Source organism: Centropristis striata, chromosome 24, assembly GCF_030273125.1.
Source record: "Centropristis striata isolate RG_2023a ecotype Rhode Island chromosome 24, C.striata_1.0, whole genome shotgun sequence".
Taxonomy (NCBI): Eukaryota; Metazoa; Chordata; class Actinopteri; order Perciformes; family Serranidae; genus Centropristis; species Centropristis striata.
Window position 1 is genome coordinate 2,225,160 of NC_081540.1, and position 26,307 is coordinate 2,251,466.

General features: G+C 36.8%; 1 protein-coding gene across 1 annotated transcript; it reads left to right on the forward strand.

Annotated features, from left to right (window-relative positions):
* The first annotated feature begins 10,629 nt into the window (after nt 1-10,629).
* LOC131962670 (hemopexin-like) lies at nt 10,630-19,141 on the forward strand. The gene is made up of 10 exons (XM_059327657.1): nt 10,630-10,756; nt 12,211-12,242; nt 13,457-13,537; nt 13,620-13,783; nt 14,912-15,065; nt 15,852-16,064; nt 16,164-16,256; nt 16,822-16,952; nt 17,551-17,698; nt 18,808-19,141. Exons 1-10 carry the CDS (start codon nt 10,692-10,694, stop codon nt 19,032-19,034), a joined length of 1,308 nt encoding a protein of 435 aa, XP_059183640.1. The 5' UTR covers nt 10,630-10,691; the 3' UTR covers nt 19,035-19,141.
* Nucleotides 19,142-26,307: the final 7,166 nt, after the last annotated feature.

The following is a 26,307-nucleotide window of genomic DNA, read 5'->3' on the forward strand; positions in this document are numbered from 1 at the left end:
TTTACGTCCCTGAATAGACATTTTGCATATGTTTTGGTAGTTTTGTGTATTTCTTTTCTTCTTTTCATGTCTTTTTTGGTGTTTTTTTGTCTCTGTAGAGTCATTTTATGTCTTTCTCTATATCTCTGTCTAGTTGTTACTAGTTGTAACACAGTACTTATTCCACTAACATGCTTAGTATTACTATGAAGTGACCAGTGATCTTGTGCAGAATGCAATGGAAAGAAAGAGGGAGGGAGAAGGGGTGAGGTGGGGGAGTGACGAAGAGGAGGAGGAGGAGGAGGAGGAGGAGGTGGAGGCTGCAGGACGGAGCAGAGAGCTGCAGAGAGAAACACACCTGAGTCCAGGTAAGACTTCTTCATGCTTTTTAAAGCTTTTTGTGAATGCATCACTTACATTTTGAAGCTTAAAATGTGATTTAAAAGGCTTTTGTGCTCAGGATGGAATTTCAAAATAAAAGCCTTTTGTTTGGGGGCATTCCTGCAGGATTCTTTGTTTTATTTCATTAAACGCGTTCACCTGCAGCGTTGTCTCTCTAACTGGCGCTGAAAGGCTCCATTGTTTAGCTTCGCTACGCTGGAATGCTCCTGAACATCCTGCATAATCCTCTCAATTATGAATGCTATCATTTATTCTATAGTCCCGGCACCTCGGCGAAGGCCGGCCCGTAGCTTAGCAACCAGTGGCTCTCATTCAACTTTAAAAGAGGCGAAACGTGAGAGGACCCGGCGGCGCGCTGCTGCAGAGTGACGGGATTTGTTACTGACACGTAACCTACATTTACCTGCAACAGATTGATGACTCGGGAAAAGTCTCAGGGTGCAGAAAGTGAACCAAGATTTCTCCTTTAAGTTCTGAACTTAAGTACATTTTTTAGGTACTTACTCCACTACATTTAGCTGACAGCTTTAGTTACTTTTCAGGTCCAGATTTAACATGAAAACATGATCAATTTAGACATAAAATGGCTATACAGAGACAAAAAACAACCAAAAAATACATTAAAAGAAGAAAAAAACACTACAAAACTCTCAAAAAATATGCAAAATGTCTATTCGGGGACATAAAACACTAGAATTAGATATAGATTATTAAAAAAAGATGCTAAAACTGCCAATAAAATACAAAACAGCTTAAAATAGATATAAATTACACAAAAAGATGCATAAATGTCCAAAAAAAATAAATTTAATATAAAAACATGATAAATTTAGACATAAAATGGCTATACAGAGACAAAAAACTACCAAAAAATACATTAAAGGAGAAAAAACTACCAACAAATATGCAAAATGTCTATTCAGAGACATAAAACAACTAGAAAGAGATATAGAATATAAAAAAGCTGCACAAAAACACATAAAAAGATGACAAAGAGGCACAAAACAGCAAATTATCTATATCTATTTGCAGCTATTTTATGCCCCTTTGTAGTCTTTTTATATATTTTTTCGGCAGTTTTTCAGCATCTTTTTTATGATCTATATCTTTCTAGTTTAGATTTATGTCCCTGAATAGACATTTAGCATATTTTTTGGTAGTTTTGTGGATTTTTTCCTTCTGTTCATATATTTTTGTCTCTGCATAGTCATTTTATGTCTATATGTATCATTTTTATGTTAAATCTCGACCTGAAAAGTAACTAAAGCTGTCAGATAAATGTAGTGGAGTAAAAAGTTCAATATTTACATCTAAATATAGTGAAGTAGAAGTATAAAGTAACATAAAAATGGAAATACTCGAGAAAATGCACAGAGTTAGAGCAGATGAGCTGTAAAATATAATAAGGAGCTCATTTTTCCCATTAACTGACAGTACTTAAATGCAGCACAAACGCCACAAATGCATGCATCTACTGCAAAATTTTAATGGTTTTTACTTTGTGCATGTTTCATTTTCAACCAGTAAACCAGGCTGAGTAAAAAGTACAATATTTACTTTTAAAATTTAGTGACGTAAAAGTGTAAAAATACATAAAAATAGAAGTTCAGTACTTAGTTTTGCAGCACTGAACAAACAAAGCTCGTCCACAGATTACATCTTAAACATGTTTTTTTAAACATGGGAAGCAGATTTTATCCTTTCACGCTGAGCTCACATGTTTCCAGAGGGACTTTATTGTGAACATGCTCCGGTAAACCGACACCTCGGCCTTTCAGCCCTGCAGCCGCTTGTTGTTTAGCTCCCAGAGCTTTCTAACTAGGTCTCCACTGTCAACATATACACTCAGGATATGATCATTCTGCACGCTCATAATGTAAAGAGTGATGAAGAAGAAGAAGCTGACCTCTCTCTCTGGCACTGTGTCACATGCCTTGTGTTCAGTTTCAATGCCTGCAGCAGATAAGCTCTGCTGTTTCCACCACAAGTGACAATAAAAGGCCTGTGCTGCAGTCGGAAGCAGATATGTGAGACGGCTGAGGTTTCATGATGAGAGACTTAAAGAGCAGCGATGAGACGCTCTGCATCACCTTTTGAACATTTGATCATTATATTATGTTGCAAATAGTGAGAAAAGATGTCATTTCATTTTCTTGAGTATTGCCAAGATGCACAAAACAGCCAAAAATAGATGCAAATTACAAAAAAAAAGATGCACAAAATGTCCAAAGCAAGCATTCACGAGATGCATTTTACGTAACTTTATACTTCTACTTCACTACGTTTTAGAGGTAAATATTGTAGATTTTACTCCACTACATTTATACGACAGCTTTAGTTACTTTTCAGGTCAAGATTTAACATGAAAACATGATCAATTTAGACATAAAATGGCTAAACAGTGACAAAAAACAAAACTACCAAAAAATATGCAAATTGTCTATTCAGGGACATAAATCAACTAGAAGGAGATATAAATAATTAAAAAAGATGCTGAAAACTGCCAAAAAATACATAAAATGACAACAAAGAGGCAAAAAAACGCTACAAATAGATACGAATTACGCAAAAAGATGCACAAAATGTCCAAAAAAGGCATGAAAGGCATTTCTGCAGGATTCTTTGTTTTAAGTTGGTTTCATTAAACACGTTTAGCTGCAGCGTTGTGCATCTAACTGGCGCTGAATGGCTCCATTGTTTTGCTTTGATTTGCATTTTTATTATCAATATTGCACATAAGTTTTTTTGAAGGTTTCTTTGTTTGTTTTTTCCTGAGAATATTTCACAGATTTTGCACATTAGAGAAAAATAGATTGTTGCATGTTAAACAGGTTGTTGCATGTAATTAGACAAGCTATAAAGGAGAAAATGCATTAGAAATATATATGCAAATTGTGCAAGTTATTCATTTATTTTTGGTTATTGTCCGTCTTTCATTATAACTGTTCAATTTTTATACAAAATTTTGTATTTTTTAAAATTTTGTTCTGATTTTTATATTAAAAAATGAAAATAAAACAATATAATATATATAATATACATAATTCATATTTATATGCAGAGGATATACACAGTATAGTATAAGAGGTATAAATCTGATATATAATAATTTAGAAAAATGCATGGAAAACATATTTATATCAAAGGTATGCTGTACAACAAATATGCAAAAGTATAAAGTGTGCTATTTAGTCTGATAATAAGTATAATAATATAAGTTTAAACTGTTTATTTACATTGAGTTCAGGACTTTAATTGTTTTATTGTGAAGTCTGAGAACACACTGACCTCGTTTGTTACCTGAGAACACTTTAGAGTCTCGTGAGAAACTAAATATTGTGCAGGACAGATAAAGTTGCAATGAAAGGGAACCTGTGTCCCAGTTTTAAAGCAGGGAGGTCAAACAGAAGGGTTGATTTACAAAACATTACAGGACCAAGTGCCCTGACACTTCTTTTGATTTGAAACTCTCTAGTTATTCTTGCAGAGTTTTAAAGAAGCACTAAAAGCACTTTTCATGACCTCCTAACCCAAATAACCAAAATCATGATCAATAAAACCATGTTAAATGTCTAGATATCAGCTCTTAAATTAAACTCTTATCAGCCATTTTTGTTGTTGTCATTATATTTTTCCAAACAAATGTACCTTTAGTTGTACCAGACATTAAAATGAACAAGAAAATGGAGAAAACAATGTTATGTTACAAAATGTTGTATAAAAATAGAACAGTAATAATAAATAAATATGTTGTAATTACGTAATAATAAAAAGACAGACAATAACCAAAAATAAACGAATAAACTGCACAATTTGCATATATATTTGTAATGCATTTTCTCATTTATAGCTTGTCTAACTACATGCAACAACCTGTTTAACATGCAACAATCTATTTTTCTCTAATGTGCAAAATCTGTGAAATATTCTCAGGAAAAAACAAACAAAAAAACCCTAAAAAACAAAAAAAAAACTTCTGTGCAATACTGATAATAAATGTGCAAATCAAAGCAAAACAATGGAGCAACATTTTGAACAAGTTGAACCAGTGTCATTTTTTTTAGAGTGTAGAAACATAAATGTCACACTGTGAAAGCTCCTATGATTGTACTTTCAACTGGATTTCTCAGCTTGTCATATGATATATAAATAAAGTTATTACTGTAAATAAAACGTGTATTTTCAATAAATAGATGGACTCCAGAGGGTTAATGATAACACTTTTCTCTTTGTCTTTACAGAAACACTCAGAGAGTCTTGTTTGCTGCTGAGATCTACCGTGAATCATGTTGATGCGGTCTCACTCGGAGAGGAGAGCCCTGCTCGGGTTCACCGCCCTGCTGACTCACAGCACGCCGACGCAGAGAGACGCGACCTCCCCACCTCCTCTCTCCTTCACCCCGAGAGACTCCGTCTTCTCACCCGTGTCCCTGCCTTCCCCGCCGCCCTGGGTGACTCAGGCTCTCTCCAACCTGGAGCAGGGCGAGCGAGAGCTGCAGAGCCTCCGGGAGCGCCAGCAGGCCGAGGTGGAGGAGGTGAACCGCGAGCTGGACAACGCCGCCATCGAGGCCCAGCGGGAGGAGCGCCGCCTCCTGGAGAAGGTGGAGCAGGACGGCCGGGAAGCCCAGCGCCACCTCAGCCAGGTGAAGCGGGAGAACGCGGCGGCGGTGCGAGTCGTGCAGTCGCTCGTCGACCAGCAGCTCCGAAAAATGGGGCAGCTGAAGGAGCAGATACAGAGGTGGGGCAGCACCACGGGCGGAGCGAACAAAAACCAGCTGCAGAGAGGAGCGGCGGAGGTGACCCAGCCCTGGGAGATCTCTCTGACCATGAAGAGGGTCCACTTCGTACCGAGCCCCGCCTCCAAGACGTTCAGCTTGGGAGAGATCGACGTGAGGGAGCAAGGGATGACGTACCCGATCGGCGTCTGTGGAGTGCAAGGACAAAAGTGTGCCTTGCATTCAGGAGACAAGGCGTTCTCAAACATCACTCCTCTTGAAATCAGGAAGGAACCGAACAAATCCAGCCAACGGTGCAGCCAAGAGGAGATCGGCAAGGGGAACATGCGAGTTGTCCGGAAACTACGACTGTCGAGCTCCACGGAGAACGAAGACGAGCTGAAATCGCCAACACCGAGACATCGCGGAGCATCGGAGTCCTCACACGATGAAGAAGTGGAGTCCGTGTGTTCGGACACACAGGGGCAAGACCTCTTCCTCGCAATCCCGCCGGTGTCCAGTCAAGGAGAGTCCGAAGGGGATGAATCAGACGGAAGGCACAGTGGGAGAAAGAGGCGTTGGGCAATGAAGGGCAAGAGGAAGCAGAAGACTCTTGTTCTAGTCTCGTGTGAAGAACCGTCCGTCCCTCCTGATGCAAGGAGCAGTTTGGAGTCTCCAAAGACGAGACGCAAAGGTTCACTCAGACACAGTCTTGCAGATCTTTCTCAGCATGCCACACCCAAGAAAAAGACCTCGAACAACTCTTCGGTGGACAGTGGAAGCCCTCCATCGCCGGTGGACAGTGAGGATTCCTCTTACACCGATCTCGGATCCCTAAAGCAAGAGCAAAACCGCTCAGTGTCCACCGCCGACCTCTCAGGGAAACTTCACCCTTTGATCAACGAGAGTGAGAGTCGAGGGATCAGGAAGGTCAACAGGATGCGTCTCGCCTCTGAACCTGAAGGAAGCGGTACAGAACCGGACGATCGGCAATCAAGATCCCAGACTCGTGTTACGCAGGGTTTAAACCGCGTGAGCAGATCTCTGTCCATGTCCGCCATCGAGGGAGACAAACTGCACCAAGCCAAGGAGTCACAGCAGAAAGAGAGAGCTGCGTCAGCTCTGGGGGAAGTAGAGGAAGAGGGTTCGAACGCGCTGGACGCGGCGTATCTGGTCAAACAATTCGGGAAACAAGGATCCGGTCGCACCGACTTCAACCTCCCGAGTGGCGTGCATGCAACCGTGAAGGGGCAGCTGTTCGTGGTGGACTGTGGCAACGCCCGGATCCAGGTGACGGATCTGCAGAAGAACGTCGTCCAGCAGGTGTCTCCGTCCGGCACCGAGAGGTCTTCCCGCATCTGCAACTACTTCGACGTGGCCGTGAACTCGAAGGGCCTGATCGCGCTGACGTGTGCGGCCGAGCGAGCCGTGCTGGTGTTCAGCCGCCACGGGCGCCTGCTGCAGACGTTCGGCGGCACGCTGATCGGATCCACCAACGAGGAGCTGGATGCACCAAGAGGGGTGACCGTGACGCGCCAAGATGAGTTCTTAGTCGCGGATATCAAACGTGGCACCTTGACGTCCCTCAAGCTGGACCCCAAAACCGGAGCGAGACTGGAGCGCACCGTGGTGACCGGCTACCACCGGCCGTACCTGGTGGCAGCCTGCCTCGCCACCGGGCTCATGGCGGTGTCGGAACGCGGGAACGAGACCGGACGAGTCCCGTGCATCCGGGTCCTGGAGCCGGGCTGGAACACCATCCGGATCCTGGGGGTGTGCTCCGGTTTGGGGCCGGTCCTGAGTTGCCCCTGGGGGCTCTGCATCGACAGCGATGGGGACGTTCTGGTGGCGGACTGGGGCAAGCAGCACCACCGCGTCCTCCTCTACCCGTCCAAAGGAGTCGGCTGGCCGCTGGTGAGCGACGGCCTGAGCAGCCCGAGGGGCCTGGCGCTGATCCCCGACGGACACGTGGTGATATCGGACAGCATGAACCACTGCGTCAAGATCTACCGCTACAAGTGAAGCTCCGGGGAAAAGATTGAGATACCGTTCAAGTTCAAGTTCCTTTATTTGAACCCAGAGGGAGATTTTGTTTGCAGTATAGAGTCTAGGGTTGTCACGATACTAAAATTTTCTACTCGATACCGATACTCAGGAAAATATTCGATACTCAATACCATTTTCGATACCACAAGGATAAAAACAAAGACCCCAAAATTTAACAGAAATATTTTTAGCAACAAGAAAAATGCAACATGTTAAAATTAACAGAACCACAGGTTAAATATTTAAAATAAAAAAACAGTTGTGCAAAAAGAAACTGCAACTATGATAACAAGCTTCAGATACTCGATACTTCTGAAAATGAGTATTGTATCCAGATACAACGTATCGATACTTTTTTGAGTATCGATACTTTTGACAACCCTAATAGAGTCCTCATACACACACAAAAGAGGCACATATCACACATCATTCAACTTAAGACAGTGGGAGTTAAGAAATGGCAAATTAAATAAAAATGAAATGAAATTACAAATTAAAAGTTCTTACAGGTCCAGACTATACTTAGATATTGATGTGAACTAAAATACGAATAGCAAAAAAAGAAGACAGAAAAATAAAATCAAAATAAAACAGCAAAATAAAATAAAACTTGTTTAGGTTGTAAAAAACGTAGATAAAGGTTAAAATGTATATATAGAAATAGTAAATACACACATAAAAGCAACAATAAATAAACACCTGTGCAAAGCATCGCTATGACTTGTTCCTCAGTGTAATGGCTGCTAGTGCAAATGATAAAACTTATTTCCTCAAATAGTAGCCGGGGCTTCTATTAATAAAACATCAGTTTGGGACCCGGCTAATAATAGGGGCAGGCATATTATTTGAAGGAGGCTTTTATTAAAAAAAAGACAAACAGAGCAGCTCTGACCGGCACTTTTTAGAGTGTTTTACACAGCGCATTGTAGCCAGTTACCCAGATGTCGGCCATATTGGAAGTACTGGGATGTAAACAAACAATGAACAGCACGCTGAATGTTCATTTTAAGCAGGATTTAAAATGTCGAAACTACTAAAAAGCCCTGAAGAACGTGCGTAAACGGCTCGACTTTACAGAGAATGACTAGGACAGCGGGAGAAATAAACATATTTACCGGCCGGCTTTTATTTACTAAAAATAGTTTTTACACCTGGTTACTAAATGAGGCCGGTCAGTAATAGGGGCCCGGCTTTAAATTGAGGAAATACGGTAGATAGAGTAATGTGGAAGGGTTAAATCTTTAAATAGCAAGCAAAATTACTTATTTTTGTAGTCCAACCCAGAAGTTAGCATCTCTAGATTTTGGATTTTTGCAGAAAATAATCTGTGGCAAACACACGTTTCTGAAGCTGGATGGATAATGTTCACACACAAACTCCACTTTTATGATGTTTGAATGCAGCCAACTATTACATGTTATGCAACTTTATACTATATTCCACTACATTTTGGAGGCAAATTTGAGATTTGACACAAGAAAAATCAAAAACAACAAAAAACATGATAAATCTGAAATGATTTGACTTTTTCTTCAAATTAAACCAAATTAAAACGATGCTTATGTATTTGTATCACACAAATGCACAATATATATAAAAGTGGGGGCATTTAATGCCATTTTGTAATTCTACTCCACTACATTTTGGAGACAAATTTAAGATTTGAGACAGCTTTAGTTACTTTTTAATGTCAAGATTTAACATAAAAACATGATAAATCTAAAGTGATTCGACTTTTTCTTCAAATTTGACATCATAACAGCATATTAAGTAGTTAAATGAGCCCTATATTTACCAAATTAAAACGTCTGCAAAGAGCACCAATTTATATACAATCTGCACTAAAAATGATTCATGAAGAGTGAAAGTTGTGGGAACAAGAGCAAAAGTTCTGCTTCAGATGCTCTCCGAAAAGCTACCTGCAAGTAAGCTGAGAAAGGTAATTTAATGGAGCTCGCACCTCTTAAACTGCTCGTTTTTCCACAAACCATGAGTCCTAAACACTAAATATTAGTATGACCAGAAAGAAAAGTCTCTGCTGGACAAGTTGATGTAGGTTTCATGTCTGAATTTAAAAAAAAGAAGAAGAGAAAAACGACTTTTCTTCGAGAAATGTCTGGTCCAAGTTCTCATTGGTCTCTATGGGACTCTGTGGAGTAGCTGTTACATAATTCTCACAAAAAAGTCACAAATTTCTCTACAATCTGCACTAAAAATGATTCATGAAGAGTGAAAGTTGTGGGAACAAGAGCAAGACAAGCTAGTGAAACTGAAGCCTGATAAATAGGTTATGAACCTAATCTTTGAAAAACTCGACTAGAGGCTTTGAGGTGGACTAGAGAGAGAAAGTTCTAGTCCGTGTCCGGCGTGATGACGTTTAAGGACAACTACTGTAGTCTGATTTAACCTCTTGTTAGCAGCCGACCTTATAAGGACACGCAAAAACTCAAAAATTCACCAGAAAACATCACTTCAACTCGTGTGAACCACAGACCTTATTTCATCCTCGAACCAGCAACACATGCAGAGTCTAACTTCTGAGTTTAAGATATATAGAATATAATATAAATATAATATCTTTGGGAATTGTTTGAGTATCATTTACAGCCTCTACCTCCTACTTGTTCAACTGTTTGCTTAGATAATTAGTGATTGTACCTCTTTTTTATTTCTCTTTATGATAATCAGTAGATGAAATTGTAGCAGTCTGGTGTAAATTATTTTAATCAATCCAGACAGAAGATAGAATTAGTGGTTAAAAGTAATGGTGCATGCTTTTAAAATTACCCTTGATTGTTTGTTTTGTCCCCTTAATTAATCTACAGTTTTAGGGAATTATGCACAAACTGCAACCGTTATTTATCTGTAATCACTGTAATCATATCAGATCGTTTGGGAGGAGCTCAATGATTTTTGTACTGTCGATTTCTCTGATTAAACTCTGATTTAAATCTATTTTTTTGCATTTCTGTGTTAACTGGGGCTCTCTTGCACAACACCACTTGAACTTCAAAGTGCACTCATTAGCTGTGGGATATTTCTCTGCTGACCCTGTTTGCACCAAGTCTGCAGCTGTGTTTTTCCAGAAGAGTCCGCCACCAAACAAACAGGGAACAAAGATCCTGATGCAAGAACATGTGGCAACCAATGTTAACCAAACAAATCAATAAATTCATTTGAAATGCACCTCATCTCCAAGTATCTCATGCATTAAATCAGCTTTATTAAATATTGTCTTTGCAGCCGGTTCCTGCAGGAGCCTGAGCTTTATACAACACTGATATTTGTTCAGAAAATAAAAAAATCTATCATAAAAGAGATTTCAAATCGAATGCATGAGTGAAAATGATCATGCAAGAGTTTAATTTTGCAACATAAATGCCAACAACCCGTCTATGCAAACACACCCACACACACGTACACAGACATACACCCACACATTTACACACACGTACACACACGTGCACACACGTAGTTACCTAACAGAGGAGTATAAAGGCTCTGCAGCGCTGCAGATCTGCTCCACACTGAGACTCAGAGGCCATCATCATGGAGCTCCTCACCAAAACTCTCTTCCTGTGCCTCGCACTGACCCTCACTGCTGCAGACCCTGTGTGAGTATTACATTTTATGCAACTTTATACTTATACTGCACCACATTTTGGAGGCAAATTTGAGATTTGAGACAGCTTTAGTTACTTTTCAGGGCAAGATTTAACATAAATACTTGATAAATCTGAAGTGATTCAACTTTTTCTTCAAATTAAGCCTCATAACTGCATATTAAGTCGTTAAAGGAGGCCTATTTTTTATCAAATTAAAACAAATTATCACAAAAATGCACAATATGCAAATTTAAACTATACTCCACTACATTTTGGAGGCAGATTTGAGATTTGAGACAAGCTTTAGTTACTTTTCAGGTCAAGATTTAACATAAATACATGATAAATCTGAAGTGATTTGACTTTTTCTTCAAATTAAACTATACATAAATGCATATTAGGTAGTTAAAATGAGCCATAAGTTTACTAAATGTAAGTAATTAATTGCACAATATATATAAAACTGGGGCCATTTTGCATTATTATTACTTATTTAGATTTAATCCTCATCTCAAGATGCTTTATTTCTACATTTTGGAGACAAATTTAAGATTTGAGACAGCTTTAGTTACTTTTTATGGTTGAGATCTGACAAAAAAACACAATAAATCTGAAGTGATTCGACTTTTTCTTCAAATTTAACCTCATAACTATATTAAATAGTTAAATGAGCCCTATACTTACTAAATGCAAGTAAGTTATTGCAAAATATATATAAAAGTGGAGGCATTTTGTGCAAATATATACTATATTCCACAAGATTTTGGAAACAAATTTGAGATTTGAGTCAGCTTTAGTTACTTTTCAGGGCTAGATTTAACAAAAAAACATGATAAATCTGAAGTGATTTGACTTTTTCTTCAAATTAAGCCTCATAAATGCAGATTAAGTAGTTAAAATTAACCCCATCTTGCACAATACAACAAAGTGGGGCCATTCTGCATAATTACTACTAATTCAGGTAGATAATTCAGATTTAATCCTGATCTCAAGATGCTTCATTTCTAAATGATTGTGCATGCAAAGACAAAATTTTAATTTTACACATCATGCAAAAGTCATTAAGTAGTTTTAAATTGTCCTACATATTTTTCTGTTCCATAATAAAGCAATAAATGAGCATAAATATTTAAATGCAGGACGTAGTATAACACAAACTTTCTTGGAAGCTTCAGAGGTGTAAAATAAACTTTTGAGGCTGTTTTCGTTGCATTAAACTCTCCAGTGTTTCAGTTATTTTGTCTGATTTATTTATATATTTTCTTTAATCTGTCCGACGGCTGCAGGGGAAATGTTTCTGACTATTTATTTACTCGATCGCAAAGTTCACCGGTCGGATCAATTGGACAAATAGAGAGTCATCATTTTATCTGCCGTGCACTGATTGACCCTCTTCTATCATGACTCAGGGATTTATTTTTGGAAATGAAATGAGATGTAATCTTGTGTTTAATGATCCACAGGCCCGCACCGGACGCAGTGGCAGAGGCAGACGGTGAGTGGAGACGCTTTCTGAAAATAATTTATATCAAAATCACATCAGCAGGGGCAGCAGGGGGCGATTCTGCTGTTTGCATAGAAGCCTATGAGAAAATACTACTAGTTCGAACTTGATTTATTACCTCAGTGAACATTTTTGTAATAAGTTTATGGTCTCAATCTTTAGCTTTAAGTCTTCTTTATTACAGCATGGTGTTTATTTTCTCAATTATGGAACAATTTACAGCAAAATAGACGATAAAGCAGGGTACACTTTAGGGCGGGGCACTTGTTCTTTACTTAAGTAACTTAAAACTTCTACTTCACTACATTTTAGAGATAAATATTGCACTTTTTTACTCCACTGCATTTATCTAACAGCTTTAGTTACTTTTCAGTTCGAGATTTAACATAAAAAAACATGATTAATTTAGAATTATTACACATTTTTATGAATTAAACTTCATAACTGTATATTAAGTAGTTAAAATGAGCCCTATATTTACTAAATGTAAGTAATGAATTGCAGAATATATATATATAAAAGTGGGGCCATTCTGCATAATGAATACTAATTCAGGTAGACAATTCAGATTTAATCCTGATCTCAAGATGAAACCGTTTATTTAAGTGAACATAAATACTGTATAACAACAGGAGTACTTTTTTTTAAAATCAAAGCTCAATAAAGTGCACATTTTAAAAAATGTATGTAATAAAATAGGCCAAACTTTTTCTGAAATAAATATATTTATTTATCTCATGATAATAATGTTATTATATTATATTATTATCTCACGATAATAATGTTATTATATTATATTATTATCTCATGAAAATAATGTCATTATATTATATTATTATCTCATGATAATAATGTTATATCATATTATTATCTCATGATAATATGTTATTATATTATATTATTATCTCATGATAATAATGTTATATCATATTATTATCTCATGATAATATGTTATTATATTATATTATTATCTCATGATAATAATGTTATATCATATTATTATCTCATGATAATATGTTATTATATTATATTATTATCTCATGATAATAATGTTATATCATATTATTATCTCATGATAATATTTTATTATATTATATTATTATCTCATGATAATAATGTTATTATATGATATTATTATCTCATGATAATAATGTTATTATATTATATTATTATCTCATAATAACGAGTTCTTCCTCCGTGTTCAGACGGTCTGCCGCACCGCTGTGACGATGTGGAGTTTGACGCCATCACTCCGGACGAGAAAGGAATAATGTTCTTCTTCAAGGGTGAGTATTGGTTTAATAAAGTCATTATAAGAGATTATTAAACTTTAATTATCTGACGTTAAACTGGTGTTTTCCCCCTCAGGCCCCCACCTGTGGAGGGGATTCGACGGAGACGCTCAGCTCTCCAACGAGTCCTTCGCCGAGCTGGACGACCTGCATCACATCGGACACGTGGACGCTGCGTTCCGCATGCACAACGAGGATAACGTGGGAGAACACGACCACGACCACATCTACTTCTTCCTGGTACGACACACACACACACACACACACACGCACACACACACACACACACACACACACACACACACACACACTACAAACAAGCAGCTTCCATCAGTGGAGTAATGGAAATAAGTACATTTACTCAAGTAAAAGAGAGAGAGAGAAAAAAAAGAGAGAAAGAAAGTAAGAAAGAGAGAGAAAGAAATAAGAGAAAGAGAAAAAGAGTGAAAGAAAGAAAAAGATAGTGTGAGATAAAGAGAGAGAAAGAAAAAAGAGAGGGAGAGAGAGAAAGAAAAAAGAGAAAAAGAGTGAAAGAAAGAAAGTGAGAGGAAAAGACAGAAAGAAGAGAGAAAGAGAGAGAAATAAAGAGAAAAAGACAAGAGGGAGAAAAAGAAAGAAAGAAAGAAAGAAAGGAGAGTAAAAGAAAGAAAGAAAGAAAGAAAGAAAGAGATAGAGAGTAAGAGAAAGAAAGAAAGAAAGAAAGATAGAGAGTATGCGAAAGAAAGAAAGAAAGAGAGAGAGAGAGAGAGAGAAAGAAAGACATAGAGTAAGAGAAAGAAAGAGAGAGAGAGAGAGAGAGAGAGAGAGAGAGAGAGTAAGAGAAACAAAGAAAGAAAGAGAGAGAGAGAGTAAGAGAAAGAAAGAAAGAAAGAAAGAAAGAAAGAGAGAGATAGAGAGAGAAAGAGATAGAGAGTAAGAGAAAGAAAGAAAGAGAGAGAGAGAGAAAGAAAGAGAGAGAGAGTAAGAGAGAGAAAGAAAGAAAGAAAGAAAGAAAGAAAGGAGAGAAAGAGATAGAGAGTAAGAGAAAGACAGAGAGAAAGAAAGGAAGAAAGAAAGAAGAAGAACTTTGCATCAGAACTTACAGAAAGAGTTTCCATGTCTCCTGAAGCAGCTTAAAAACTTCTATGTGCAACTTTTTCTCCTGCAACTGTTGCAGAGAGAATCATCAGAGAGAATCTGATGGGAACCAGAGATCTTCTCCCTGCTGACTGGTTTCTTCTCCCTCCTGACTGGTTTCTTCTCCCTCCTGACTGGTTTCTTCTCCCTCCTGACTGGTTTCTCCTCCCTCCTGACTGGTTTCTCCTCCCTGCTGACTGGTTTCTTCTCCTCCTGACTGGTTTCTTGTGCTCTCTCTCTCTTTGTCTGCAGGACGACCAGGTGTTCAGCTACTACAACCACACGCTGGAGGCCAACTACCCCAAGGCCATCGCTGACGACTTCCCCGGAGTCCCCGGTCACCTGGACGCCGCCGCCGAGTGTCCCAAAGGAGAGTGCACCGCCGACTCCGTCCTCTTCTTCAAGGGTACGAAGACTCATTTATTGTTTTACAATATAGCTGATAGAAGTCTCAGCATGTCCCTCTGCATCCTTTATAGATAAATACATTTCAACTTTCTTCACACTTTTTTACGTGTTTTATACATTTTTATAGCACCTGTGGTCCAAGGTTATTATAGTTGATGAAAACTAACGAAATAACGAAAACTAAAATTGAAAAAACATTTTTGTTAACTGAAATAAAAATAAAAACGAGTTTTTAAAAAAACGATACCCAAGTTTTAGATTTTTCATTAGTTTTAGTTTTAATTTCGTTGACAGTTTTTGTTTTCAAATTCAGTTAGTTTTATTTTGTTTTTATTTTAGTTTTTACTAGTTTTAGTGTTAGTTGTAGTTTTTTGTGTAATGGGGTATTTGTTGGGTGCCAGATTCAACAAAGTCATAATAAATGTTTCCTTTATTTCCTTTGTCTGATCCATCTCAGCCCCAATAAGTTTATTAAGTCATAAAACCAGATAGATGAAATAGATTTCATATCAACCAAAAAGACGAAAAACGAAGGACATTTTCACTATAAATTTAGTTAGTTTTAGTTAGTTTTGTAACCACAAAATACAGTTTCAGTTAGTTAGCATAAGATAAAAACACATATAATGTGTCAGTAATGGCTCCATAATTAACACTTGAAAAGGTGCCATTTTGCACATTATTGCTACTTTAAGTAGAATTTTATTTGTAATCAGAGCTGCAACAAGTATTGGAGAGTGTAATTAAGCGTGCACGCTGCAGCTGAAGGTTTCCTCTGCTGCAGGACACGACGTGTTTGTTTATGACCTCACCACCAAGACGGTGAAGACCAAGACGTGGGACCACCTGCCCAACTGCACCTCGGCCATCCGCTGGCAGGAGCACTACTACTGCTTCCACGGACACAACTTCACCCGCTTCCACCCGGTGACCGGAGAGGTCAACCCCGGATACCCCAAGGACGCCCGCAAGTACTTCATGAAGTGTCCCGGACACAGTGAGTCAGCATTATTAATAATTAGCTCATAAACAGCTGCTTTATCATTATTACTGCACAGGAAATAGATCTGTGCTAACGGGTTGTTTGCTCCTGCAGCTCATGGAGATCATTCCAAAATCCCTAAATGCAGCGAGATGAAACTAGACGCCATCACCACCGACGATGACGGCAAAAGCTACATGTTCGCAGGTAAAGTATGAAAAATAATAATGACAGAGACATTTATGTGCTGCAAATATATGCAAATTAGTGCATATTTAATGAGCTCAAGCATCACTTGTATATATATTTAGTAGATTTCTCCTAACTTTTTCCCCACTCTCATGCACAATATTATGTGTTTTTCATGTTTTTTATGGATTAGAGTCAATAATTTGTCTTCAAATAGTCATTTCCATTAAGAATGTATAAAAACCTTAAAAGGGCGTTTTTTTTATTCTCATAAATCTCAACTTACTGACCAGTTTTATTCCTCACTATATTATGAAGGTTTTTACAGTCATTCATATCTGATTTATGCAACACTTTGTTGCATATTTAATGCCTCATCTAAACATCAAATTTCAGAAAAACTTTTAATGCAAAAAAATAAAGTCGAAACTGGGGAAGTTCCATGCTGATATCTATAAGTTAAAAAAATGACTCTATTCACCTGCAGAAATGCAAAAAACTTTGAATCTAATATATCTACATGCAAATGATCAGATATTTATAGAGATGTGTAGATGTAAAGTGGACTCTGTGGTGCGTTCAGGGGCGCTCTACATGCGTCTGGACACGGAGCGTGATGGCCTCCACTCCTTCTCCATCACTCGCCAGTGGAAGGAGGTGCAGACGGGCGTGGACGCCGCTTTCTCCTACGACCACAAAATCTACCTGATCAAGGTAAAACTACACCCATTCATCCCTCGCTTTTTGTGTCATTTTGTGTCTTTTTTTGGTTATTTTGTGTCTTTTTTTGGTTATTTTGTGTCTTTTTTAAGTAATTTAGGTCTTTTTTGGGTCATTTTGTGTCTTTTTTTAGTAGTGTTGTGTATTTTTTTGGTCATTTTGTGTCTTTTTTAAGTAATTTAGGTCTTTTTTGGGTCATTTTGTGTCTTTTTTAAGTAATTTAGGTCTTATTTGGGTCATTTTGTGTCTTTTTTAAGTAATTTAGGTCTTTTTTGGGACATTTTGTGTCTTTATTTTAGTCATTTTGTGTATTTTTTAAGTAATTTAGGTCTTTTTTGGGTCATTTTGTGTCTTTTTTTAGTAATTTTGTGTCTTTTTTTGGTAATTCTGTCTTTTTTTGGTCAATTTGTGTCTTTTTTAAGAATTTAGGGTTTTTTTCCTGTCATTTTGTGTCTTTTTTTTAGTAATTTTGTGTCTTTTTTTGATCATTTTTATACTGCCCCCAGGTAATGTGACTTTGAGACCCCTTTTTGAGGGTCTTATCCATGTTAGAGTTTATAGTAAAAGCTTGTGTGATGCTGAACTCCTGCAGGACGACAACGTGTTTATCTACAAAGGAGCGGCTCCCTACACGCTGGTGGAAGGTTACCCTAAAACCCTGAAGGAGGAGCTGGGCGTGGAGGGACACGTGGACGCTGCTTTTGTCTGTCCTGCTGAAAACACAGTTCATATCATCCAAGGTGAGCCGCCTGGAGCTGCAACACCACACAACACAAAACACACAACACACAACACACAACCAGAAATTCAGTGATTTGGGAGAAATTCGGACTGTGAAAATGATACAAAAAGCAAAAAAAAACTACCTCATAACATGCAACAACAAGTACAGAATATATGATATTATATTATGATAAATTAAGAGGACATTTTAATTTTTTAAAAAGCCATTTGCTCTCAGAAGATCAGTTTTGTGGGATAAATTTATGGAATCATTTGGATTAAATTATTAATACATTTCATTTATTTCTATGTTTATTTTTGATGCAGGTAGATGTGTATATAATGTAAACTGACTGACTGAAAATGTAAATATTACAGTTACAGTCATAGTTGTATATAAAGATAAAGTTTGAAGCAAATAGGAAACAATAAGACATATATATATATGTAGCAGGCAAGAGTTAATAAGTTATATAACTTGTATAATAATAATCATTATTATTATATTAATAATAATACTATCCAAGAATATATATTATAATTATATATATATATATATATATATATATATATATATATATATATATATATCATAATAATAAAAATTATGATTTTTTAATAATAAAAAATAATAATAATAATCATATCCAAGGTATTGGATTAGATTTATTATATTATATATATTATAACTATTACTATACTAATATTTTTTTTTTATTGATTTATTATTATTATAATTATTATCATTATCATTATTATTAATAATAATGATAATAATAATCATAATAATAATATCCAGGGTATTGGACATATTATAATATATATGTATTATTTGTATTATTATTAATAATAATAATATAAATAATAATCATAATAATAATAACAATAATATTATTAATAATAATAAAACTTGATTTTACTCATTTTCACACATTTCATTCCAACTTTTAGGGTATTTTCTTTCACTTTGTGTGTCTTTATTTCTATTTTCGGTGTCATTTTATGAACAAATATAATAACAAAATAATAATAAAACATTCAGTCGTAACTAGTCCTGGAGAACACGTAGAGCACAGCGTGTTATTCTGATCATAACTCATCACATTTTTCATATTTCTGTCACCAGGAACGAATCTGGTGGACGTGGACCTGTCGGCCACGCCCCGCGCCATCACCAAGACCACGCCTCTGCCCATCGCAGACATCGACGCGGGTTCGTGCGACTCTCACGGCGTCAACGTGTACAAGGGCCACCACTTCTACCACTACGAGAGCGCCACCACGCTCGCCATGAGCAAGATCGCCCCCATGCCCCAGGACATCACCCACGCCATGATGGCCTGCCAGGAGTAAGAGCAGGAGAACTTCTGTACCGTAGAGAGTAAATAACTGCACATATATCCTCCTCCAGCTGTGAGTTTGAGTTTCTCAATGAATAAAATGATGTGGAAAACTGCAAAGTGGAGCGTCTGGTATTCTTTCACTTCCAGTGAAAAGGAGAATTTTTACTGGTTTTTATATTTTCAGGCTGCAGATGTGAGAGTGAAAAGACAATTTATATATATATATATATATATATATATATATATATATACACACTACTGGTCAAAAGTTTTAGAACACACCAACTTTTCCAGAATTTAATTGAAAACGATGCAGTTTAATGTTTAATGCAGTTTAATGTCAGTGTACTCTGAAATGAATGCACATTTGTAACATTTAAAATTCTTTAATGAGCATGATAGTGTTTTGAAAGTAAAAAAAAGATTTTAAAAAATCACATTTTATGTTGGACTAAAGGACTAAAAAAAGACACAAAATGACTAAAAAATGACAAAAAATGACCAAAAAAAGACACCAAAAGACACAAAATGACAAAAAAAAGACACCAAAAGACACAAAATGGCCAAAAAAAAAAAGACACAAAATGACAAAAAAAAGACACAAAATGACCCAAAAAAAGACACAAAATGACTAAAAAGACACAAAATGACTTACAAATACATGAAAAGAATTCAAAAATGGACAAAATAGCCCAAGACTCCATAGAGTTAAGTTGTTAACCCATTTCTTGTTCCCTGAAAAAGGCCTACTTGTATAATTCTGAAATGTACATTATTTTCCAGTTTTGGTTAAGCTTACCTTTTTTTATTTACCTCTGGCAGTTCACCACTTACCTTTGGACCCTTTCAAGCTGTTCATTTGACTTGAACTGCTTGAATTTAAATAAAAAACTGGAAAAATTGGGGTGTTCTAAAACTTTTGACCGGTAGTGTGTATATATATATATATATATATATATATATATATATATATAGAAATATATATATAGAAATATATATATATATATATATATATTATAAGTAATGACAGAGTTTGGACACTAGAGGACCTGCTGCACTAATGAATGGGTTGCACAGAAATAATGAGCAGGGGCGAGATAAAGAGTGGATCAGTACTGGAGAGGAGGAGGAGGAGGAGGAGAGAGGAGGAGGAGGAGGAGGAGGAGAGAGGTTTTAGTCCCAGTCTAGTCTCAGACTGAGGTTTTAGACAGACTGTGAATATTGCAGGGAAACTATTTACAAGACTACAACTAGGAGAGAGAGAGAGGAGGAGGAGGAGAAGAGGAAGAGGAGGAGGAGATGGAGAGGAAAGGAGGAGGAGAGGAGAAAGAGGAGAGGAGGAGGTGGAGGAGAGAAGAAGAAGGAGGAGCAGGATAGAGAGTAGAGAGAGAGAGAGAGATGAGGGAGAAGGAGGAGAGGAGAAGAGGAGGAGGAGGAAGAAGGAGGAGAGGAGGAAGACGAGAGGGGGAGGGGAGGAGGAGAGAGGGAAGGAGAAAGAGGAGAGGAGAAGAAAGAGGGGGAGGAAGAGAGGAGAGGAGGAGGAGAGGAGGAGTAGAAGGAGGTGAGGGAGGAGGAGGTGAAGGAGGAGAAGGAAGAGGGAAGGAGAGGAAGGGGTGGAGGAGAGGAGAAGAAGAAGGAGGTGGAGAGGAGGAGGAGAGAAAGAGGAGAAGGAGATGGAGAGGAAAGAGGAGAGAAGGAGACTTCCAGTTTTTAGTCTCCTGTGAACATTTGTTGGTGTAAACCAACATTAGAAGGAATTTTCCTTAAATTCCACCACGAGCTGCACAACAACACATTAAAAAAGTGAATTTTCTGCTGATGTCTCTAAAGATGAACTTGTGGATCTAAATGCATCTTTTTGTAATTGGTTACTTTAAGTGCTGCTAAAGTGTGAAAATAAGAGTTAAACCCAAAAACCTTCTCTCAGAGGACATTTTTACATGCATGCAAAGAGTTTAGTTTGATGCATTCTGCAGCTTTTCTGTCTTTCTGCAGGTTTCACGTCTTGACTAATTGGCGTTTAATCCATTTACCTGTTTTTTCTCAAAAATGCATCACCGAGCTGCAGCTTCTGGGTCTAAAAAGTGCAGTCAGTGTCTTAAACCTGCATTCTTTCTAACGGCCAGCAGGGGGCGACTCCACTGGTTTGCAAAAAGAAGTTTAAGAAAATGAGCCCATTTCTCACTTGATTTATAATTTTTCTAATTAGTTTCTGGTCTGAAGGAAGTTGCACACAGCTAGGAAACATTCCTGCATGAAAGAAATAAGATCCAACATAAAAGTCTGTTTTAAATCTGGATTTCGTCACCTTAATATGAGCCAGACTAGCTGCATAATAAGATAAAAGAGCCGTTTCCATACTGACGAAAACAATTCAACAACTTGGATACAATCTGTGATCTTAAACACTAGTTTCAAGTCTTCTTCAATACAACATGATGATCATTCAGCAAAATATATTCCAGTTTAGAATAAAACAGAAGATAAAGCAGAGAATAAAGTAAATAAATTCACCTGCAGTCAGCAGGATTTACAGCACACATTAAAAACCAACCAACCAGCATATTAACTATTAACATACAGCAGCATCACAGCACGATTTATAACAGATAAAAAAATGCATTTATTGATTTTTGCATGTTCGATTCCGCCTGTTTAAAATTATATTTCTTTCCTGTCAGTTCTAAATAAGAAACCTGTTGATGATTTACATCTTACAAAAAAACACATAAACATACACAAATAACAGTAAATCTACTCTCCTGTAATTAAAGAAATTAAACGTGCAACAAGTGTTCCAGGAATCAAATAAATGCATTAATATCAGGATAATTAAATGTATGTATCTGAAACTCTTTATGGTGGATGAAATGTTTGCAGGGTATTTTTTGCAGCAGGACACAATATAGAGAGAACTTTTAGAACCATAAGAATAAAATCTGATCTGATCTAATCTTAAAAACACCCCATTTTATTATTTTATAATATATGAACTCTCCTTATATTCCTTAAATATGGGACTGAGGATAAACAATATACTCTTGAAGGTAGTTCATAGACCAAAGGAGGTTTTGGTGTCTCTTTTTTATTTCTCTTTAGAATAAAAATGCTGTTTTATTTATGTATATCACCATATTAGTGATGTGGGACTGTACTGTGCTATATATATATAGGGGTATATATATATATATATAGGGATAAAAAATGACACAAAAAACGCACCAATAACATAATAAATTCACCTGCGTGTCAACAGCAGCGCCGTTTAACAACAAACAGCACAACTCAGATCATTGAAAGAGGAGTTTAACTCACCTCCTCTCCTCAGCAGCGGCCTCCTCCTCCTCCTCCTCCTCCTCCTCCTGTCCGTCTGTCTGTCCTCCTCCTCCTCCTGTCTGTCTGTCTGTCCTCCTCCTCCTCCTCCTGTCTGTCCTCCTCCTGTCTCCTGCTCACCTGTCCGCAGTTAATCGCCGCTAAATGTTTTTATCGTTATAAGTCTCGCTTCTTTGCAGCTTTTTCTTTCTTTCCGCTCCTCCTCTTCACTCCTTCGCTCCTTTTTTTAAAATTAAGGTTTATTTATAATCGTTTTTTATTCAACTTCTTCGCTCTTTCCGTCTTAATTGAATGTGTTTGTTTCCCTGTTGACCTTTGACCTTATTGGACGGAACCATTAGAAGAGGAGGAGGGGGAGGAGCTACCACTGTAACACCGGATATTATTACACATAGACATTTATATTACAGGTAGATATTTATATTACAGGTAGTCTGCTGGAAAAAAACCCGATAATACACATGGGCTGTTCCAACAGATCCATTACCCCCAAATACACCTTTTTATTTATTCATTTATTTATCTATTTCTCTATTTATTCATCTGTTTATTCATCTATTTATTTATTCATTTATTTTTTTATTTTTTTATCCATCTATTCATTCATGTTTGTATTTATTTATTTATTTTTCTATTTTTCTATTTATTTATTTATTTATTTTTCTATTTATCTATCTATCTATCTATCTATTTATTTATCTATTTATTCATTAATGTATTTATTTATTTATTTAAGTATTTATCTATTTATTAATGTATGTATCTATGTCTTTATTCATCTATTTATTAATATATTCATCTATCTATATATTCATTTATTTATTTATTTGTTTGTTTATTTATTCATCTATCTATTTATCTATTTATTTATTTATTTATTTATTCATTCATTTATTTATCTATTTATTTCTTTAAGCGCGGGCCAATTTACAATTCACGACAGGCAAAATATGAACAAAAAAGGTTTGAATAGCAAAAAACAAAATCAATATACCAATGGTCTGTTATATAAAAATATAATAAAATAAAGTAAATAAAGGAATAGCACAAAAAAGTCATATAAATAGATAAAGAGCATAAAAATACATTTAAAAAACATGTCAGGATGCATTAAAATAGCAAAAATGTATACATTTGCATCTATTTGTGTCTTGTGTTTTGTGTCTCTTTGTCGCCTTTTTATGTGTTTTTGTGCATCTTTTTTATAATTTATATCTCTTTCTTGTTGTTTTATGTCCCTGAATAGACATTTTGCATATTTTTGGTAGTTTTGTAGTAGTTTTTTCTTCTTTTAATGTATTTTTTGTCTCTGTATAGTCATTTTACGTCTAATCACTTTATATTTATCATGTTTTTATGTTAAATCTCGACCTGAAAAGTAACTAAAGCTGTCAGATAAATGTAGTGGAGTAAAAAGTATAAAGTTGTATAAAATGGATGCAGACAAAGTTCAGAACCACATTTATTGATGTAAAGATGATTCTTTTATTCTTAGAATGACAGATTTTTTCTTGCAGCTGGTTCAGGTGTGAAGCTCTTCAATTTGGAGAACTTTCAGGTGGCCAAAACCTTGTTTTTCCTTGCAGGAGAGAGTGTGAATCAGAAATGTGTCCGTCAGAAGAGGGCTGACCTTGTGGAGCAGCAGCAACATAACAGCTTCATCGTCCTGCAGGCTGAGAGCGAAACACTCGTCCAGCTGAGCCTCCAAACAGCCACACACACACTTGTCCCCCAAGAAAATACAGTAAAACATTTCCATCAGCTTTCAAAGTCAACAAGAATTGAAGAATGTGGCATTTACAGGCTGATTTTAATGTATTTTTGGCTTTATTTTCTGTCTAAAAGAGCAAATATTGCCTCCAAACAAGCCTGAAAATGTTGCTTTATTTAATTCAGAGGTGCTGGTCTTTATGTGCATGTCATTATTACAGTTTACAGTATTTTGCACGCTCATATTGGAGCATAGGGACGTGTGTGTGTGTGTGTGTGTGTGTGTGTGTGTGTGTGTGTGTGTGTGTGTGTGTGTGTGCAGCCTGCAGGAGTCCAGAGGTGGTGACGGCATTAGCAGCCATTCAAGGCCTTTTCACTCCCTGGAGAGGTTTTTGTTCAGCCAAAATCCCTGGGACTTTCAGCAGGCATAAAGGAAGTGCTGGCCTCAGCACGGCTTAATGGGCGAGGCCGTGGACACACACACACACACACACACTGACACACACACACGTCCATGTGCACATAGAAACACCACCACAGCAGACTGTTTTCATCTCACACACACAGCTGCAACATATCGAGGAATATTAATCATATGGAGCTGCGATAATGCTTAAATATTAATCTTTTTTTATTCTAAGCCCTATAATAAACTGTGACAGGTCTATTAATTAGAAAAACATGTCTGAAATGAGAAGGGTTCCTCCTCTGGGGAGCATGAATCACATTTAATTCCAATCTGTGATGATTTTTCTCGTGGATGAGAAGAAATTCTGCAGCTTGATTTTCTGATAATTTCACAGTTTTGAGGTTTTAACCAGCAGCTGAATTCTCCTCAGAGGTCTCCTCCTCTAAACAAACAACTTTATCTGACAATTAAAACTGATAACATGGAATAAAGTGGTTTCACATAAAAAAAATAGTTTTTTTTAATGTAGTTTGGCACATCTGCAGCTTGTTTGTGTCATAAATTTAGATCCAGACATGCAAATTTGCAGAAACAGATAAATAAATAAATGAGTATAATTTTAAAATAAATAAACCAATATAATTGTGCATGTTTGTCTCCTTAAAAGCACAATATAAATGCATGATTTAGGAAGATTAAAGTGCATTATCTTAGCCACCAAACTGGAAATAAATTAAAGTAGAAATATCAGTTTTTGCACGTGAACTATAGCTATAAACGACCTAGATAAAAACTCAATTTATGGCAGAAAACTCCACCATTTAATGCGATAATTAACCGCTGACACATGATCAAAATGAGAGATTAATCTTAGTTTGAAAACTGTTTGAAACATTTGAGATAAAGTTAGTTCACGAGTCAACAAAATGCATGAGAAATAAGGCAGAATAAAGTCTTCAAAATGATAAAAACTGGAATTTGACACTTTAAATTGTGAGAAAAGAAGAAGACGAGTGGAGAAAGGAGAGCAGGTATGGTACAAAAAGTTTATTCAGTGACAGTTCTGTAAACATCTGAGGTAAATGAACATTTACATCAACATGTTCTTTAACAAAAGGTTCAGACGCAAGGCACTTCTCTTCAAAGACAGTCTTGGTTTTAACAAAGCAAGGGGCCGTTCTTCATTCCTAACACGTCGGAGTCTGTGAAAAATCCACCACACGACCTCCGTCTGCTCTCCAGCGCCGGATTTCTTTAAGTCAAGGCACGTCCACGGTGCAGAAGAGCCAAAAGTCTCTCAAAAAATATCCAGGACAGAAAAACAACAATCACTTTAGAGTCATTTCTGTCTATTCCACGTCTAATGTGATGGTGTTATTCCATAAATAAACAAAAATATGTTAATATCCCTCCTTTCTCTTCTATGTATAATATCTTCATTAGCTATCTAACTGTGCAAATCTTTATCTACATATCAAAAGTACTAAGAACAGCTTGAACAACAAGGTTATGAAAAACAGTTCAGCAATAAGTCAAATGAACCTTGTTCTCTCTCAGAGACCAAGCTCGGCGGGTTGGTTTTTATTTTATCGGGACTGATTCAGGAAAAAAAAGTTTGTTTTAAAGCTCCAGCATGTCGTGATATAAATATCTTTGGTTTGTTAAATATCTTTGGTTAAATCCTGCACATCAGAACAAAACAAGAAGAGAAAAGTGATGCTTCAGCTGCCACGATGAGCTGAAGTTTCATCAGAAACATGGAAACATTCGACAGAAACATTCAGTCAGTTTTGGAGAATTTTGTAGAATTTGTACTAAAAATGTGCTAAAA